Below are 20,574 nucleotides of genomic sequence, written 5' to 3' on the forward strand. Positions count from 1 at the left end.
TAACCGCAGACCATGTGTAACCATGCTAGCCCAGGACCTCCACATCTGGCTTCTTCACCTGCGTAATTGTCTGAGATCAGCCACCTGGACATGTGATGAAACGGAGTATTTATGTTTGTAATCCCTTTAGTGGGTGGAAAACGTATTCTGATTAGCTCGGCCTGGCTCCCAATTGGGTGGGCCTAGGTCATCCCAGGCCCACGCGTGGCTGCTCCATCCGTCATGTGAAATCCACACAAACAGGCTTTTTACAGGGCCTCCCGCGTGGAGTGGCAGTCTAAGGCACTGCGGTGCTTGAGGTGACACTACAGACCCAGGTTAGGGGAGAGTTTGGGGGGGGGGTAATAAGTATTTGTTCTTAAGTGATTTGCCTAGTTAAATCAAATTTGCCTTGACAGCTTGGCACACTCAACCAGCTTCGTGAGGTAGTCACCTGGAATGCATTTCAATTAACAGGTGTGCCTTAAGTTCATTTGTGGAATTTCTTTACTTAATGCGTTTGAGCCAATCAGTTGTGACAAGGTAGGTTTGGTATACAGAAGATAGCCCTATTTGGTAAAAGACCAAGTCCATATTATAGCAAGAACAGCTCAAATAAGCAAAGAGAAACAACCGTCCATTACTTTAAGACATGAAGGTCAGTCAATCCAGAAAATATCAAGAACTTTGAAAGTTTCAAGTGCAGTTGCAAAAACTATCAATCCCTATGATGAATCTTGCTCTCATGAGGATCACCGACACAGGAAAGGAAGACCCAGAGTTACCTCTGCTGCAGAGGATATGTTCATTAGTTACCAGCCTCAGAAATGGGCAATAAACTGCACCTAAGATTGCAGCCCAAATAAATTCTTCACAGAGTTCAAGTAGCACACATCTCAACATCGACTATTCAGAGGAGACTGCATGAATCAGGCCTTAATGGTCGATTTGCTGCAAAGAAACCACTACTAAAGGACACTAATAAGAAGAAGAGACTTGCTTTGGCCAATAAACATGACCAAACTGTCCTTTGGTTTAATGGGTCCAAATTTGAGAGTTTTGGTTCCAACCACCGTGTCTTTGTGAGACGCAGAGTAGGTGAACAGATGAGCTCTGCATGTGTGGTTCCCACTGTGAAGCATGGAGGAGGAGGTGCTTTGCTGGTGACACTGTTGGTGATTTATATAGAATTCAAGGCAATCTTAACCAGCATGGCTACGGCAGCATTCTGCAGTGATACGCCATCCCATCTGGTTTGCGCTTAGTGGGACTATCATTTGTTTTTCAACAGAACAATGACCCAAAACACACCTCCAGGCTGTGTAAGGGCTATTTGACCAAGAAGGCGAGTGATGGAGTAATGCATCAGATGACCTGGCCTCCACAATCACCCGAACTCAACCCAATTGAGATTGTTTGTGATGAGTTCGACCTCAGAATGAAGGAAAATCTCAGCGTATGTGGGAACTCCTTCAAGACTTTTGGAAAAGCATTCCAGGTGACTACCTCATGAAGCTGGTTGAGAGAATGCCAAAAGTGTGCAAAGCTGTCATCGAGGCAAAGGGTGGCTACTTTGAAGAATCTAAATATAAAATAGATTTTGATTTGTTTAACACTGTTTTTGGTTACTACATGATTCCATGTGTGTTATTTCATAGTTTTGATGTCTTCACTATCATTCTACAATGTAGAAAATAGTAAAAATAAAGAAAAACCCTTGAATTAGTAGATGTTCTTAAACTTTTGATAGACATTTTTTTTTATTGTTTATATACAGTTTCGTTCAAGTAAATTGACTTGTTATTCTTTGGGATTTCAAGACTGGTGTGATGTATGTGTAAACTGATGATTTAGCTTGGCAAAAAGCAACAGTGCCTATTTCTATTGAACATGTATTTTATGACATATTTCACAGTTGTCTAGCACTATTACATCACAATAGGGGTTGAGGTTGTGGAATTTCAAATTCTCAAGTCTGCATATACCGATTTTGGTTTCTCATGAGCATGCGCCTCGTCAATTGACCGGAGAAGAAAAAGAGGACACTATCAGAGATGGCGTGCATGAATCTCTGTGGGATACCCTCGTGGTCACAAGTTGGAATGGAGTTCCCTCAAGTGGGCATTCGGGACACATCTGTCCATGGCGCTTGCAGTGATGCCATGTTCTGGGCACTTCATGAGTGGCCCAATGTCACTTTTGCTCTGGTTGTGGTCTTGCTGATCATCCTCTTCATCAGCCTTAGAATAATCAAGAGGAATCAAAACCAGGTGACTGACCAATACGTTTCATCATAGATGTGTCTGGGGTTTATAAGATATTTATCCATACAGTATCATTGGTAGACAGTACACGTGATCTTAATTCCTATGTTGGAGACAAATGTATATAACTTGCAACAATGATTGAGTTAGTATTGGTAATTTTAATTTCAACCGCAGTACACTGCGGACATGCAGTCGATGTTTCATCAAGGATTCAGGCTACAGGAGGTAATCGAGCAGAAGTTGACAGCTCTGGACACACGCCTTACCACCCTAGAAGACTTTCTCTATGGACTCTGGAGACCGTCGCGTGGAGGACGCTTCACCGACTCGGAATCTGATGAGAGCTCCCTTCCCAGGAACACGCACAAATACTCTGAATTGTCCGACTGAACACTGCTTTTTCTGTTCATCGGCGGTGAAGGATCATTGGTGGAATTGTTGTGGTATATTTTTGAACACCCGAATAATTTTTTGAGCAAAATAATAAATATTTTAACCTGTTTTAAAGTTTTTTTTTCAACATTTTATTAAACGTTTTATAGTGTAAGCTTTTGCATCAGCTAGCTATGTTGAACGCAATTTATTGAATTGTTTGGAAAATGTTTCAAAGGACAATCTGAAACAATACATCTTTGCAATATGTTTTATATCCTTCATTGACATTTATTGAAGGTCCCTATTTTTTTATTTGTATAAATGTATTTGAGCGCAAAAACTCAAACTGCATAGACAGTCATATGATAGTGGATATTATGACGTCAGATGAATGAAGTCTTAGCCAAGATGGCGGCTGCTGGAGGAGAGCCCTCTACCCAGAGTGGTCCGGATGATTTGTTCAATCATTTCTACACAGAGGTAAGATACATTTAGGAAATACATCTTCCTCAGTGTGTTGATATGTAACCTAACACTATCAATTTGGCAAATACCGATAATTCGTCCCCTGGACCTGCATTTATGAGGCATACAAACATCTGCTAGCTAAAAAGCTAGAGGGGCTAAAGTTAGCTAACGTTAACTGGGCTAGCTAGCTCGCATAACACAGTGTGTGTACGTGCTAGCTAGCTAGCTAAGCTAAGCTACCAAGTGCTAACGCTAACCGAGTAGTGTTGTTGATTCGCCAGTACACTTCTCTGTGATCATGACACGCATATAGTTTGTTACGCGGCTATTCTATCAGTGTAGAGGAATTTTGTTTCCCATTTAAACGGTGGTGAAATGGTTGAGTATTTGATCTGTTTTGTGCTCTTGCTAGCCAGCACAGCAGATTTGACCCTCTTTACAGCTAGCTGCACTAGGTTGGACAGGCTTCCTGTGTAGATTAAGATATATGACTAGGAAAATATACCCCAATCCAGGGATGAGAAATACGTTGTATAGTACTCCGAATTGTCCCATTATGCCAACTGTTACACCAAGAAGATTGAAAGACCACTCGTTTTTACGAATCATTCAATCTTCACGGTGTAACTCACAATTTTAGGAGTAAAACACATTTCTCATCCCTGGATGGAGTTTCATTTTCTGAGCCATATCTCGCACCAGCTCTGGGGTGTTTTAATCTAGACAGGAAGCCTTTCTGACCTTAGTGCAGCTGTAAGCAAGCGGGTTGGATCTCTGGCATGAATGTAAACATGCTCAGTTCCATCTTATCCAACCTTCCCCAAGTGGACTTATGAGTCATGACAGATAATGCTATGCCAGCTGGCCAGTGAAAGGGATCAAGATGATGTAAATATCCATTTGCTTGCTAATATGACCATGACTGAACTTTTGTGACCCTAACTAATATGGCATGTCTCTGTTGAACAGGTTAAGCAGATAGAGAAAAGAGACTCTGTGCTAACCTCGAAGCAGCAAATAGACAGGCTGCTCAGACCTGGGTCATCCTACTTCAATTTAAACCCGTTTGAGGTAAGTGGCTAGTTCCTGTCACATGCAGCTGTAGTTGATCTATTATTGTTGTGTATAACTGCATTGAAGTGTCCTTAGTACAACACCAGCAACCTCATTAAGAGGTTCAAGCCTCTTGCCATAATGGCTTAGGTGTTGTGCTGACAGGTGCATCGTAGCAGGTTTCAACCCATTTGAGATACTTGTTGAAGGTGCTGCATTAGTGTCAGAAGTTAAATGGTAACTTTGTGTGACTGTTGTATTTGGGCGAGATGGTAAACTGCAAGAGTGTGTTTCTCAAAGGAAAAGGGGTAGTGTACCATTTTTTAACTAGGCAAGTCTGTTGAAAACAACTTATTTACAATGATGGCCTACCAAAAGGCCTCCTGTGGGGACAGGAGCTGGGATTATATATATATATATATATGAGACTAAAGGCACATCATGACAATAGAGACCTAAAACAACAACAGAGCATGGCAGCAACACATGACAACACAGCATAGTAGCAACACTACACCTTATTTGTAAAAGATTTGCCTAACACTTATTTTTCTTAACTGCGTTGTTGGTTAAGGGCTTGTAAGTAAGCATTTCACTGTAAGGTCTACCTACACCTGTTGTATTCGGTGCATGTGACAAATAAAATTTGATTTCATGTGTGTGCTTTGGGGACCTTTTAACAGAATGTGACTGGCAGAATGGGTGTTAAATGTGGAGGATGAGGGCTGCGGTAGGTATCACAGATAGGGGGGAGTGAGGTCTAGGGGAGTTTTTTTAAATGTATTTTTATTTAAGGATCAACCAGTGGTTCTTGCAACATCCTTTGTACAACACTGGCAACTTTGTCTAGCTGTTTGAATCACTTGAGGTAAATACAGATCTGTGTTGCTTAAGCTATGCAGTGTAAACTTTGCTTCCAGTGAAATGCCTCATTTGAATTTCAGGTGTTACAAATTGATCCAGAGGCAACAGATGAGGAGTTGAAGAAGAGGTTCAGAGCGGTAGGTATACTACATATCTGACAGTAGGTACCGGAGGGTCCGGTCTTAGACCTACCGGTTCCAACACAGCTTCCAGGTCATAACACAGTTGAACAGCTAACCCCAGCTTTCCACCTGCACATACTGTACCTGCTAGTCATCCACATCCTATTAAAATACTATTTGCACTGACTCTTGACACACCCATTCACACTTTCATACATACACACTTTCACTCACTGCCATCATTGCTGTTATGTAATTGTACTGCTCACTTTATCTACAGTAAATAACTGTCACATTGAAAGTACATTCCATAGTAAATACTGTAAATTCTATAGTTTTATATTTCCCACCATATCTTTATAGCTGATATTCTTAATAGTGAAACGGCCACACCCATTTGCAATATTACAACAACAAAGAAGTTACTGCAAACAACGAACACTGTTTTTTTTTACCCTCTGACATCATTGCATGCATGAAGAAAGTAGAGCCCGACTGATATAGGTTTTTGAAATCCGATACCAATTTTAGGGAGGCAAAGGTCACCGATTTATTTATATGTACAGTTGAAGTCGTACGTTTACATACACTTAGGTTGGAGTCATTCAAACTCGTTTTTCAACCACTCCACACATTTCTTGTTAACAAAAACTATAGTTTTGGCAAGTCTGTTAGGACGTCTACTTTGTGCATGACACAAGTCATTTTTGAATCAATTGTTTACAGGCAGATTATTTCACTTATAATTCACTGTATCACAATTCTAGTGGGTCAAAAGTTTACATATACTAAGTTGACTGTGCCTTTAAACAGCTTGGAAAATTCCAGAAAATTATGGCATGGCTTTAAAAGCTTCTGATAGGCTAATTGACATCATTTGAGTCAATTGGAGGTGTACCTGTGGATGTATTTCAAGGCCTACCTTCAAACTCAGAGCCTCTTTGCTTGACATCATGGGAAAATCAAAAGAAATCAGCCAAGACCACAAGTCTGGTTAATCCTTGGGAGCAATTTCCAAATGCCTGAAGGTACCACGTTCATCTGTACAAACAATAGTATGTAAGTATAAACACCACGCAGCCGTCATACCGCTCAGGAAAGAGACGCGTTCTGTCTCCAAGAGATGAACGTACTGTGGTGCGAACAGTGCAAATCAATCCCAGAACAACAGCAAAGGACCTTGTGAAGATGCTGGAGGAAACGGTTACAAAAGTATCTATATCCACAGTAAAATTAGTCCTATATCGACATAACCTGAATGGCTACTCAGCAAGGAAGAAGCCACTGCTTCAAAACCGCCATAAAAAAGCCAGTCTACGGTTTGCAACTGCACATGGGGGAAAAGATCGTACTTTTTGGAGAAATGTCCTCTGGTCTGATGAAACAAAAATAGAACTGTTTGGCCACAATGACCATTGTTTGGAGGAAAAGAGGGATGCTTGCAAGGCGAAGAACACCATCCCAACCGTGAAGCACGGGGGTGGCAGCATCATGTTGTGAGGGTGCTTTGCTGCAGGAGGGACTGGTGCACTTCATAAAATAGATGGCATCATGAGGATCAAAAATGAACATCTCAAGTCATCATTCAGGAAGTTAAAGCTTGGTCGCAAATGGGTCTTCCAAATGGACAATGACCCCAAGCAAAGTTGTGGCAAAATGGCTTAAGGACAACAAAGTTGAGGTATTGGAGTGGCCATCACAAAGCCCTGATTTCAAACCTTTAGAAAATCTGTGGACAGAACTGAAAATGCGTGTGCGAGCAAGGAGGCCTTAAAACCCTGACTCAGTTACACCAGTTCTGTCAGGAGGAATGGGCCAAAATTCACCCAACTTATTGTGGAAGGCTACCTGAAACTTTGACCCAAGTTAAACAATTTCAAGGCAATGCTACCAAATACTAATTGAGTGTATGTAAACTTCTGACCCACTGGGAATGTGGTAAAAGCTGAAATAAATCATTCTCCCTACTATTATTCTGACATTTCACATTCTTAAAATAAAGTGGTGACCCTAACTGACCTAAGACAGGACATTTTTACTTGGATTAAATGTCAGGAATTGTGAGTAGCTGAGTAAGTGTATTTGGCTTCCGTGTGTGCATTTGGCTAAGGTGTATGTAAACTTGAAAAACATACCTTTTTATAACGCAATTGACGCTCCAGAAGATGAACAGATACTCTAAATGTTGATTTCTTAACTAAGTATTTAAATTAACATTATTTAAGAACATTCTATTTGTGGTTTACATGATAACCATCAAAAAGCAACTATCTTCTATAAGTATGAAAGTAAATACAAAAGTGGTTCAGTTTCCCTTAGGTACAACTTAAAGATGTGTCTATCTACTGCAGTGGGTAAGAAATCCATAAGTGTTTGTGCTGAAGCACCACAACAAGCACATGAATAAACAATAAGGGCTGAATGAATTAAACTCAGTCTCAAAGTAAATCTGAAACTGCACTGTTCATAACCTATACAGAAACTTGCCGTTTGTAATGTCACCTCTATTTAATTTGTATTGAGTAGATTCACTACAGTGCTTTACAAAGGTCATGTAAAGAAACACTTTTTTAAAATATTTGTTTTATTTAACTAGGTAATCGGTTAAGAACGAATTCATATTTACAATGACGGCCAAACCCTAACCCGGACGACGCTGGGCTAATTGTGCACCACCCTATGTTACTCCCAATCATGGCCGGTTGTGATACAGCCTGGAATTGAACCAGGGTCTGTAGTGACACATTGACACCTCTAGCACTGAGATGCGTTCCTTTATGGCAACCTTGCAATGAGAGGGTTGTCACTAGCCACAGTCATAACCCCTGCCTATTTCTACAATTTCTCTTAACCTCACTGCTAACCTTATTTCTAACCCTAACCTTAAATTAAGACCAAAAAGCAACATTTTGTTTTCCTACATTTTTTTTGTGACATTGTGGCAGTGGAAACCCAATGAGAGCTTGTTATGAAAAGCACACACTAGCTCTTTATTAGGACAATGTTTTCTTACTGAAACCATAATGTAAATTACTGTTATTCAATTCAAAATTCCATTGGCTGTATATTTCAACTGCAAATGGCATCCGCTGATGACTGAACATTCATGCAGTAAAAGAGTTACTGCATTGGTTTTTAGTAACACGTTCTAATTTAGCTAACTAACAACAATCTTACCTCATCATGAATGCAAGCACATCGCCTGAATGATTGATCTGCGCAAATTGTCTTGCTTTTTGCAGAAAACTAACTAAGCCCACTGACATAATAGAGCCCAGACAGTAATGTATCAAGGAGGAGTGTCTGTACAGATTGCTAGCTAGCTAAGCTAACTACCTTCCTGCAGGGCTGCCAACATTTGAAGAAAGCTTGGAGTGATATTTGCTATGTGAATTTCATTGCGCCCTGGCACAACCCCTAGATGGAAAATTGTACTGTTTTAAATGCAATGCTATGTGTTTTGACATGGCACCATGACCATGGTGGAAAATGTAAAAAAAATAAAATAAAAAAAAATAAAAGTGTATTCAGGATGCTTTGAACGTTAACACTCATCATTCGCTGAGTTTGTTACTTAGACATTTTTTGGGGGATTAAATTTAAAGTACATTTAAAATATATATATATATATATATATGACAGACAAAATGAGGGGAAAAAATCCAGAAAATCACATTGTAGGATTTTTAATTAATCTATTTGCACATTATGGTGGGAAATAAACTTTTGTTATTGACCAAGTACTTATTTTCCACCATAATTTGCAAATAAATTCATAAATCATAAGATGTGATTTTCTGGATTTTTTTATTTCTAATTTTGTCTGTCATAGTTGAAGTGTACCTATGATGAAAATTACAGGCCTCATCTTTTTAAGTGGGAGAACTTGCACAATTGGTGGCTGACTAAATATTTTTTTGCCTCACCGTATATGCTGTCACAAAGGCGGAATTCTGCAATAGACTGGAGTAACAGCAACCTAATTTGGTTGACAATGAACAGCGCCACCGTGCTACTCTATTTTCTTTATTTTTTTAAATTTATTAATTTTTTTTTATAAGCCGATAACTTTCTCAGGGGGGATTTTGTCCCACTCCTCTGCAGATCATCTCCAAGTCATTAAGGTTTCGAGGCTGACGTTTGGCAACTCGAACCTTCAGCTCCCTCCACAGATTTTCTACGGGATTAAGGTCTGGAGACTGGCTAGGCCTCACATCTCCCTCCTGAGATGTGTGCAAACCTTGTGGCCAACTACAAGAAACGTCTGACCTCTGTGATTTCCAACAAGGGTTTTGCCACCAAGTACGAAGTCAGGTTTTGCAGAGGGGTCAAATACTTACTTCCCTTATTAAAATGCAAATCAATTTATAACATTTCTGACATGTGTTTTTCTGGATTTTTGTTGTTGTTATTCTGTCTCTCACTGTTCAAATAAACCTACCATTTAAAATTCTAGACTGATCATTTCTTTGTCAGTGGGCAAACATACCAAATCAGCAGGGGATCAAATACTTTTTTCCTTTATTGGAAGTGATGAGGATAGGGCTGCTTGCTTGGTATAGAGCACTTTTGATTTACTTATTCAAAAAAGGCTAATAACCCACTGTTCCTAGGCCGTCACTGTAAATAATAATTTGTTCTTAACTGCCCAGTTAAATAAAAATCAATAAGGCCTACTCTTCTCACCACGCGTTTTAGGGCAGAATTATGTTCAACGAGCAATACACAGAGCACCCCCTAGGGGAAAAAACGACTGCAAATTAGCAGACGTATTTGTTATTTCAATGTATATAATATCGCCGCTTTATCTGTGGAATAAAGACCGATGCAACTTTTTGTGAAGGGCTATCGGCCAATAAAATTGATTTATTGGTCAACTGATTTATCGGTCAGACTCTACATAGAAGAGCACCACGTATTGCAATTTTCTTTACTATTCTGCTCGCACTCCTCAGCTCTGCAACAATAACAAAGGTGGTGGGGCGGCAGTGGCGCTGTTTCCGCACACTGCAGATTCCATCTTTGATGTTCTACTGCCTTATTTGTTTTGCACCACTTATTGCCTTATGTTATTATTTTGAGTTCATGTTTCACTGCACTGTTGAGAGAGGGCTTGCAACTAAAGCATATCATTGCACTGTTTACCAGTAGTGTAAAGTCCTTTAGTTAAAATACTTTAAAGTACTACTTCTCTAGTTTTTTGGGGGTACCTGTACTTTGCTATTTATATTTTTGACAACTTTTACTTGGGGCGAGCATTGGGCCATTAACCGAAAGGTTGCTGGGTCGAATCCACGAGTTGACAATGTAAACATCTGTCCTTCTGCCCCTGAACAAGGTAGTTAACCCACTGTTCCCTGGTAGGCCTTCATTGTAAATAAGAATTTGTTCTTAACTGACTTGGTTAGTTAAATAAAGGTTCAATTACATGCATTTTAAAAATATATAATTTTACTTCACTACATTCCTAAAGAAAATATTGTGCTTTTTACTCCATACATTTTCCCTGTCACCAAAAAGTACTTGTTACATTTTGAATGCATAGCAGATCAGGAAAATTGTGAAATGCACTCTCGTATCAAGAGAACACCTGGTCATCCCTACTGCCTATGTTCTGGCGGACTCACTAAACACAAGTGCATCTTTTGTAACTAATGTCTGAGTGTTGGAATGTGACCCTGGCTATACATACATTTTAAAAACAAGAAAATTCTGCTTTCTGGTTTGCATAATATAAGAATTTGAAATTATTTATACTTCGTATATTTGATCAAATAAATGTACTTTTGGTAACTTTAAGTATCTTTAAAATCCAATACTTTTAGACTTTTACTCCAGTAGTATTTTACTGGGTGGCTTTTACTTGAGTAACTTTCTATCTATACTTTTACTCAAGTATGACAATTGGGTACTTTTCCCACCTGCCATTTACACCCCAATGTGTCCTGTGTATTTAACAAATACACTCTGATTTGATATTGTTGATTCTCACACTAATGAATGCCAACTAATTTCTCCTCCCATTTCAGTTGTCCATCTTGGTCCATCCAGACAAGAACCAGGATGATCCAGACAGAGCACAACTAGCCTTTGAAGGTAGAAATATAATCGCCGTTAACAGTATGTCTACATCAGTTAGACGAATACATTCAAAGAGATCTTAACAACCCCAATCCCACTGTATTTCTAGCTGTGGACAAGGCATACAAAAACCTGCTGGACCCAGAACAGAAGAAGAGGGCAGTTGATGTGATCCAAGCAGGAAGGGAATATGTTGAGCATAATGTGAGTAACTAACCACCTGTCCCTCTGTTCACACGTCTCATAGGTACAGTCGCTTCCCAAATGGAACCCTATTCCCTATATTGTCCACTACTTTTGACCATGACCTATAGGGTTCTGGTCAAAAGTAATGCACTATAAAGTGAATAGGGTGCCATTTGGGACATAGATTCACTGTACAATTGTATTAATACTAGTGATGCCACGATTACAGTTGAGTTCATGTATTGCCACAGCATATGACACTTCAACTGCATCTTTTTTTTAAAATTGCAACAGATGAAAGAGAAGAAGAAACAGCTGAAGAAGGATGGGAAGCCTCAATTCTTGGAGGAGGATGACCCAGAAATGGTATTGACAAGTTGTTAAATATAACTTGTAACAGATGTAAGGCTGTTTTTTGAGACTGGGCTTATTGTTATTTTACTAAGGATACCACTCTTTTCTTGATTGTCAGTTCAGACAGGCGGTGTACAAGCAGACTATGAAGCTGTTTGCAGAGCTTGAAATCAAGAGGAAGGAGCGTGAAGCCAAGGACATGCATGAAAGGTAATAGTGCCATTTCAGTCAACTTGCTATAGATTTTCAAGCCGGTTATAAATCCAAACTTTAGCTAGGCCACTTGGTAACATTCCGCGTCGTCTTGGTAAGCGGCTCCAGTGTATATCTGGCCTTGTGTTTTATGTTATTGTCCTGCTGAAAGGTGAATTTGTTTCCTAGTGTCTGTTGGAAAGCAGACTGAACCAGATTTTCCTCTCGGATTTTGCCTGTGCTTTTGTCTATTCGGGTTATTTTTATCCTAAAAAAACTCCCTAGTCATTGCCGATGACAAGCATACATGCAGCCGCCACCATGCTTCAAAATGTGAAGTGGTACTCAGTGGTTTTGGATTTGCCCCAAACATAACACTTATTAACAATTATTTTTGCAGTTTTACTTTAGTGCCTTGTTGCAAACAGGATGTAGGGTGTAGGGTGTAGTCATTTACATTTTATGTTAAACACTTACTGCACACAGTGAGTCCATGCAATTTATGTGACTTGTTAAGCACATGTTCACTCCTGAACTTATTTAGGCTTGCCATAACAAAGGGGTTGAATACTTATTGACTCAACACATTTCAGCTTTACCATTTTTTATTAATTAAAAAATCGATAAACATAATTCCACTCACATTATGGGATATTGTGTGTAGGCCAGTGACACAAAAACGTAATCTAATTCATTTTAAATTCAAGTTGTATAACAACAAAATGTGAAGAAATTCAAGGAGTGTGAATACTTTCTGAAGGCTGTATATTGTCCATGAAATACAGAATAGCACAGAAGACTCACAGCGTGTGCAGTTACATGCACACAATAATGGGATTGTTGTGGATAGTCAGATTTAATATAATAGCTCATTTAAAAATGTTTACATGCTTTACAAGAAGAACGATTTCCTTTATAATCCTATTTACGTGGACCCATCTGAAACCAGGCTACCTGGTGGCACTAACTGCAGAAAATCGTTGGTGAAAATAAACAATCTACCGCAGTGAACACATTTTTGGGACGCATATTTGATTCTGAGTTTGGACATGCTGTATAAAGTTTATGTGAACGACTTCTAAGACACATCCATTGTTGTTCCGAACACACTTTACTGGCACTGAAGGGGGAGGCTCGCTCGGCTGGCGCAAGCACATGCGCAGATCAAGTACACCGCTGGAAGACCGTTTGAAGGTGTTTAAATGTCCTAATAATTTGAAAGATTGATCAGAAAACCAGGTGTTTTATCGTGTGTGCTTTAAACTTATGCAGAGTAAGGTGTTTTCATGACTATTGCATAATCTGCCCACTGCCATAATCAATTCAATATTGAATTATTAGTGTTGCATGTACACTTATTCAATGTTGGGCCTCCCGAGTGGCGCAGCGATCTAAGGCATCACTACGGATCTGGGTTCGATCCCGAGTGGGGCAGTGGTTTAAGGCGTCACTATAGACCTAGGTTCGATCCCAGGTTCTATCACAACCGGCCGTGCGTCGTCCAGGTTAAGGGAGGGTTTTGGGGGGGGGGCGGGGCTTTTCTTGGCTCATCGTGCTCTAGCGACTCCTTGTGACGGGCTGGGCTTCTGCAGTCTGACCATGGTCGTCAGTTGAACAATGTTTCCTCCAACACTGGTGTGGCTGGATTCTGGGTTAAGCAGCCGGGTGTTTATAAGTGCGGTTTGGCAGGTCATGTTTAGGAGTCTTGACCTTCGCCTCCCGATCCCATTGGGGAGTTGCAGCGATGACATGATTTAAATTGGGTTTGGAAAACAATAATGCATAATGACAAAGAGAAAATATATATATTTTTTTTTATGTTTGCAAATGTATTTAAAAAAAATAAACAAATGCCTTATTTACATTAGTATTCAGACCCTTTGCTATGAGACATGAAATTGAGCTCAGGTGCATCCTGCTTCCTTGATGTTTCTACAACTTGATTTGGAGTCCACCTGTGGTAAGGTCAATTGATTGAACATGATTTGAAAAGGCACACACCTGTCTATATAAGGTCCCACAGTTGACATTGAGAGCAAAAACCAAGCCATGAGGTCGAAGGAATTGTCCGTAGAGCTCCGAGACAGGATTGTGTCGAGGCACAGATCTGGGGGGGGGGGGAACTTTCTGCAGCATTGAAGGTCCCCAAGAAAACAGGCCCATTCTTAAATGGAATAATTTTGGAACCACCAAGACTCTTCCTGAAGCTGGCCACCGGCCAAACTGAGCAATTGGGGGGAGAAAGGCCCCCAATTGTCAGGTCAGGGAGGTCCACCAGGAGCCCAATGGTCACTCTGACAGCACTCCAGAGTTCCTCTGTAGAGATGGGAGACCCTTCCAGAAGGACAACCATCTCTGCAGCACTCCACCAATCAGGCCTTTATGGTAGAGTGGCCAGATGGAAACCACTCCTCAATAAAAGGCACAACCCGCTTGGAGTTTGCCAAAAGGCACCTAAAGGACTCTCGGACCAGGAGAAACAGGATTCTCTGGTCTGATGAAACCAAGATTGAACTCTGGCCTGAATGGCAAGCGTCACATCTGAAGGAAACCTGGTACCATCCCTACGGTGAAGCGTGGTGGTGGCAGCATCATGCTGTGGGGATGTTTTTCAGCAGCAGGGACTGGGAGACTAGTCAATATTGAGGGAAAGATGAACGGAGCAAAGTAAAGAGAGATCCTTGATGAAAACCTGCTCTTAGGAATCGACTGGGACGAAGGTTCACCAACAGGACAATGACCCTAAGCACACAGCCAAGACAACACAGGAGTGGCTTTGGGACAAGTCTCTGAAAGTTCATCATTGAGTTGGCCGGCCAGAGCCCAGACTTCAACCTGATCGAACATCTCTGGAGAGACCTGAAAATAGCTGTGCAGCGCGCTCCCCATCCAACCTGACAGAGCTTGAGAGGATATGCAGAGAAAAATGTGAGAAACTTTCCAAATAGAGGTGTGCCCAGCTTGTAGCGCCATACCCAAGACTCCAGGCTGTATTTGCTGCCAAAGGTGCTTCAACAAAGTATTGAGTAAAGGATCTGAATACTTATGTAAATGTAATATTTCTGTTTTTTTATGTTAAATATATTTGCAAACATGTCTAAAAAACTGTTTTTGCTTTGTTATGGGGTATTGTGTGTAAATATAGATTATTTTATTTTTTGAATAAGGCTGTAACGTAACAAAGTGGAAAAAGTCAAGGGGTCTGAATACTTTCCGAATGCACTGTACATGGCCCTTAATGTCTTTGTGCTTGTCTTTTTGTGTCCTTAAGGAGGGAATATAATGTAATTCAATGTTTCATGTTTTCCTTTTCAGGAAAAGGGCAAGAGAGGAAGAGATTGAGACGGCAGAGAAAGCTAAGCGAGAGAGGGAATGGCAGAAAAACTTTGAGGTATGTTGAAAAAAGGTTATAAATACATTTCAGTCATTTTTGTGGGTGGTAATGTTTTGAGCAGAACTTTGATCCTCACCCGAAATAACATGGGATGAGGAGAGACCGAGTACCTACTGTTGAATAACTAGCTCTTCAGTTGTTTTAACTGATTCAGGGGTATGGCGTTGCCACGAGCAGCAGGATGAACTGCAGATAGTTGTAGTTGTTTCAGAAGTCGTCCCCCATATTGCTGTTTACTTAGTGCATCGCTGACTCTACCTTATATTTTCACAAGGAAACAAGGGATGGGCGAGTGGACAGTTGGAGGAGTTTCCAGGCAGGCAAGAGCAAGGCTAAAAAAGAGAAGAAACCCCGGTCCTTCCTGAAGCCTCCTAAAGTCAAGATGGAGCAGAGAGAGTGACGTCTGTTGAGAAGTGAGGGTTAAGGATACTACCCAAAGGCTTCATCCCGATTCTTCACCCTTTTCTAGAAGTGTATACTGGCACACTCCACGTGATGTTTTAAAAGCGTATGAGTGGTGTGTAAGCGTTGGCTGGAGGGAGTTTCCACCATTGTAAAAATTCCAACATGGCAAGCGTACACTTCGGGAGAAGGTTGGCGAAATCGAGACTCAGCCCAACATTCTTACTTACACTTGACAGTGCATCCAGCCTCCTGAGAAATGTAGTTTCGTGCTCGTTTATTTTTTATTTTTTATGTACATAATTGTGATCTGCAACCTCCATGGGACCATCACACTTACTGGCCTCAAAGTAGACAAGATGACAGGAAATCTTCCATTTCTGTATCCACCTTAGTTTGACTGGACTTTTTGTGCTGTGTTTTCTTTTTTCTTTTCTTTTTTACCTTTAAATAAAAGCTTGTTTGTAACAAGCCAATTTTGTGGTCTACCAAGTATTGACTCCAAAACGAGGCAATCTAGTTGAGGGTAGAATAATGAAATCCTTAGCTAGCGACTGCCTTGTATTTGTCAATAGGTACAAGATGCTATAACATGTTATTAAGGAAATTTCCCCTTACTGTGAAACACAAGGAGAATATCCAGCCACTCTTGGAGGACAATGGGAGTATTTACTCCTCTATTCAAGCGCAGTGGTTGTAAAGTGAGGAAGAGTATCCCCATATCTCAAAGTATCCTGCCATCCAGATTATTTTTTTCCTTTATTTAACTAGGCAAGTCAGTTAAGAACAAATTCTTATTTTTATTGACGGCTTAGGAACAGTGGGTTAACTGCCTTGTTCAGGGGCAGAACAACATATTTTTACCTTGTCAGCTCGGGGATTCGATCTTGCAACCTTTCGGCTACTAGTCCAACACTCTAACCACTGGGCTACCTGCTGCCCAGATGATTAGCTCATCACAATTTCAAACCCACAGTAACTTGGGATTCCACTACACAGGAGCGTCCCAATTGGCACCCAATCCATATATAATGCACTACTTTTGACCAGAGCCATATGGGTCCCAGGGAAAATAAGTGCATTAAATAGCGAATGGGGTGTCATTTGGGACAGAGACAAGAAAATCCACTCCTATTCCCATGATGATACCCCCTCTGACTTTGTTTTCTCCAATACATTAAAATATGTTACCCCAATTGTGCATTGGTCATGATAATATACCTATCATCTAACCACTAGTAGTGTTCTTTAATTAGCAGTAGCATTGTGCATCCATATCAAATGTTTAATTGCAGCAGTGTTTCACTCAATCTACAGTACCATGGAAATTCGAAGCCAAGTCTGTGAGAGCTGTTTTTCTGTCCGTTGAACTGTAATCGTTATACTACAACAATAAAAATGTCCAAGATATTCTTAGGAGATAGTCAGGTCGTCTGTGAGTGTGATCAAAGCAAAGGCATTTGTCAGTTTGTTCTTGCCTGTAAGTGAAGCATGATGAGCCCACGTTTTTAGTCTTGTTCAACATTTTGTCTTTTAATAATCATTCATTGAAAATACATTCAATTACTCATTTGTCAAAGACAACTAAACTAAATTGTGACAGAGCAAAAAAAATATACAAATGTATATTTACTAAAAGTGCGTAAGTTGTAAATAAATGCAATGACAACTATCGAGTGTGCACATATAGGATACAACATGAGGATATTAAACTCATGGCAATACATATAGAAATGACTACCAAAGTGTTCTCTTCGGCTACAGAGGCATAAAGAAAAGATAAAGCATTGAAATGCATCTTCACATTCCAGATTCTCTGGACACCCGCAATGTCGGAGTCCCCACACCCCTAAAATATGTCTACTGTGTTAGCCAGCCACTCACAAAGTATAGACTGGGTTGTTGTCCGTGGTGCTTAAATTGCGACATGTCTATGCTTCTGCATGTCTATCGAGTCGATGTTAGGCTTTCTGTGGTCTAGAAGGAAAAAGAAACTCACACCGATTAAGTCGAGGTGCTGGGTGTCAGGGTATGTAATAGCTTTGCTTTAGCTTATGGATAAATGTTTAATGGTAGGCCTATTTGGTCATAATGTTCTCATTTTAAATATTTCTAAAAATCTATAGCTTTGTAGCAAAGCTGCCATTGTGTGACTGCTGGCTGGTTGTTCAGTAATTGAAAGTTGGAAATTCAAACATTGCAGATTGTAAAACAAATGTTCGATGCAACAGCATACTTGTCAGCTACCAATAATGTTTTAGAATTTACAACTTTCCTGTATAGGCAAGGTGAACCTGCATCACGAGCTGTACTTGAACTGTAGTGCTGAGCGATTAACCAAAATTCCAGTTATTTTTGTTTTTTTAAACAACTAATTGACCAATGTCGGTGAAATAATTTGAATGCCATTTCGTTCAGGTTTTTTTCTGTGAGCTCAATGCGCACATAGCTCAGTTTCTCTACAGACAAATCAGATCCAGCCTGAACTGTGTGATGTCGTCACCAACAGGCCAATATTCTACATAGTTTAGGGCTTAAAACGTAGTAATTAACCACAATGATCATAATTCATTGCGCATCTACTTGTCCGATCTTTTTCTTTTACGCCTGCTACTGAAGAGAGAATGCCGATGGTGAGATCATATAGAGAGCAGCTGTTGCTTCACAAGGTATCTCTACCTGAAAATACATTATCTAAGTGGTTAATAGTTGGTATATTCAGCAGTCATAAAAGTATGCCTTATGTATTTGAAGAACTACAAAATTGTGATTTTGTCAGACAGCATAGGCATCAAATGTAATAGTACATAGTTGAAATATTGTTAATAAATTATTGCTATGTGATAAGCAGTAATGGGCACTATCATCATTGGACTTTTAATAATTGTTTTATTCTGTGTTACAGCATTCAACCCACATAATACATGGTGCATTTGTTTTTAAACAATTATCGAAAATTAAATTGAAAACCATGATTTAAAAAAAATAATCAAACAGACTTCAAAAAGCACTAATCACTCAGCACTATTGCGCTCTCTCCTAGCTTGGATAGAAAGCTGTGTCCATCCTCAAGACATTAGTTTACCAGTAGGAACGAAATCTCGAACCCTTTTTTTGTTCAAACCCTCAAGAAATGTTGTCAGTTAAATACGATTGAATCGGCCAGAATCCAGGCGACGTGCTCTATCCATTGTTCTATCTGTTGTAGTATTATATTAGTCTGTGCATCTGTTGTAGAATGAGGCGACGATTCTCAGAACATATGTGCTCTACAAATGTTTTATTTCCTTTTGGATGCAGGTATGTGGTTTTATCTATGTAAAATATGTTATGTATAATAAGGAGAGACTGTATTAATTTGTGTATTCGAAAATCATTTTGATGCACTGAGAGAGAAAGAGGCGACGATTCTCAGAACATATGTGCTCTACAAATGTTTTATTTCCTTTTGGATGCAGATGCAGGATGCAGCGAGTGAGTTCTGCTTGATTAAAACTACCTGATATCCAAAGTCCACGTTTAATAAAGGTAAAATTAAATTTATAGTCTCAATCAACCACACACAACGCAGAGTTACAGCGATGCAGTATAGCACAGGTTACAGTAGCATTGACCACGGCATTTGTTCACGATATCCCCATGTACTTTCAGTCAGTTGAATTTGTAGAAGCTGATCATCTAATAGCTGCTCATAATGTAATAACGTTTGCATTTGATCATGTAATAACTGCCAATAATGTAATAACTTTGGCATTCATAATGTAATAACTTGCCAATCATGTAATAAATATGCTGAACGCATAACGTAACGTTTTTGCACATGAAGTTGAACTATATAATTATTACATTATGCATCGACTTTTACATTTTATACCATGGCATTGTTGAGTACTGACTGGCTTTAAGGGCGTTCAAGAGCGTGCACTACTTAAGCGATCATGCCCTAGAAGCCAGTGTTTGGAGGATATAGTGGCATGGGTGTTGTTTGAGACGAAGTCACTTTTTTTACAGTGGGTTACCAACGTTCAAATAATGACTGATGAATGTATTCATACTTCCACGAGATTTTGTCCCGACACAAATCTAAGGTTGCTTGCTACCCAAGCATTCGTTCTATCGGTTCGGTTGCCAGAGACGCGACCCACTCGTTAAAGTATTTTTGTTCTGCATCTATGGACGCGATCGCTCCAGTCATTCGTTCTAAAATGTTCCATTGCGATACTGGCTGGCAACGTTCCTAATCACTTGCTTACTAGCAAGCCAACCACAGCTAATTTACAGTCATGTCAAACAGTCCCGCCAGAATAAAAGCAAAGTATCTGCATTTGCGTTTGTTTGATCGGTATTCCAGTGACATTTATATGGATAGATCCATAACAATGAGCTAATGATGCGCAATTTTGCCTGGCACAGAACATGTGCTCTCTCGTCAGGAAACTTGTTCAGAGGAGCTAGCCAACAACACAGCCAACACAATAACTCCAAACGGAAGCTGGAAAGACTGCAAACTAGCTGCATTTAGATTGAAATTTCTTTGTATATATATACATAAAAATTATACCAGCTGATTCATGATTTCTGTAGCTCAGTTGGTAGAGCATGGCGCTTGTAACGCCAGGGTAGTGGGTTCGATCCCCGACCACCCATACGTAGAATGTATGCACACATGACTGTAAGTCGCTTTGGATAAAAATGCGTCTGATAAATGGCATATATATATATATATATATATATGATTTCGACTGGCTGAGAAAAGCTGTCTGTCTCATCCTGACATGTTCATTGCTATGGGACAGCTAGAGATCGAATTTTAACCTGGATGACGCTGGGCCCATTG

The 20,574-nt window shown here is 40.0% G+C and overlaps 1 protein-coding gene across 1 annotated transcript; it reads left to right on the top strand.

The window, feature by feature from the left end:
* Positions 1-2,940: 2,940 nt before the first annotated feature.
* Positions 2,941-17,153, top strand: LOC118376871 (dnaJ homolog subfamily C member 8-like). Its single transcript, XM_035763682.2, has 9 exons — positions 2,941-3,101; positions 4,059-4,160; positions 5,087-5,143; positions 11,158-11,224; positions 11,319-11,413; positions 11,690-11,761; positions 11,868-11,959; positions 15,257-15,332; positions 15,610-17,153. Exons 1-9 carry the CDS (start codon positions 3,009-3,011, stop codon positions 15,733-15,735), a joined length of 780 nt encoding a protein of 259 aa, XP_035619575.1. The 5' UTR covers positions 2,941-3,008; the 3' UTR covers positions 15,736-17,153.
* Positions 17,154-20,574: the final 3,421 nt, after the last annotated feature.

Source organism: Oncorhynchus keta, chromosome 19 (assembly GCF_023373465.1).
Source record: "Oncorhynchus keta strain PuntledgeMale-10-30-2019 chromosome 19, Oket_V2, whole genome shotgun sequence".
Taxonomy (NCBI): Eukaryota; Metazoa; Chordata; class Actinopteri; order Salmoniformes; family Salmonidae; genus Oncorhynchus; species Oncorhynchus keta.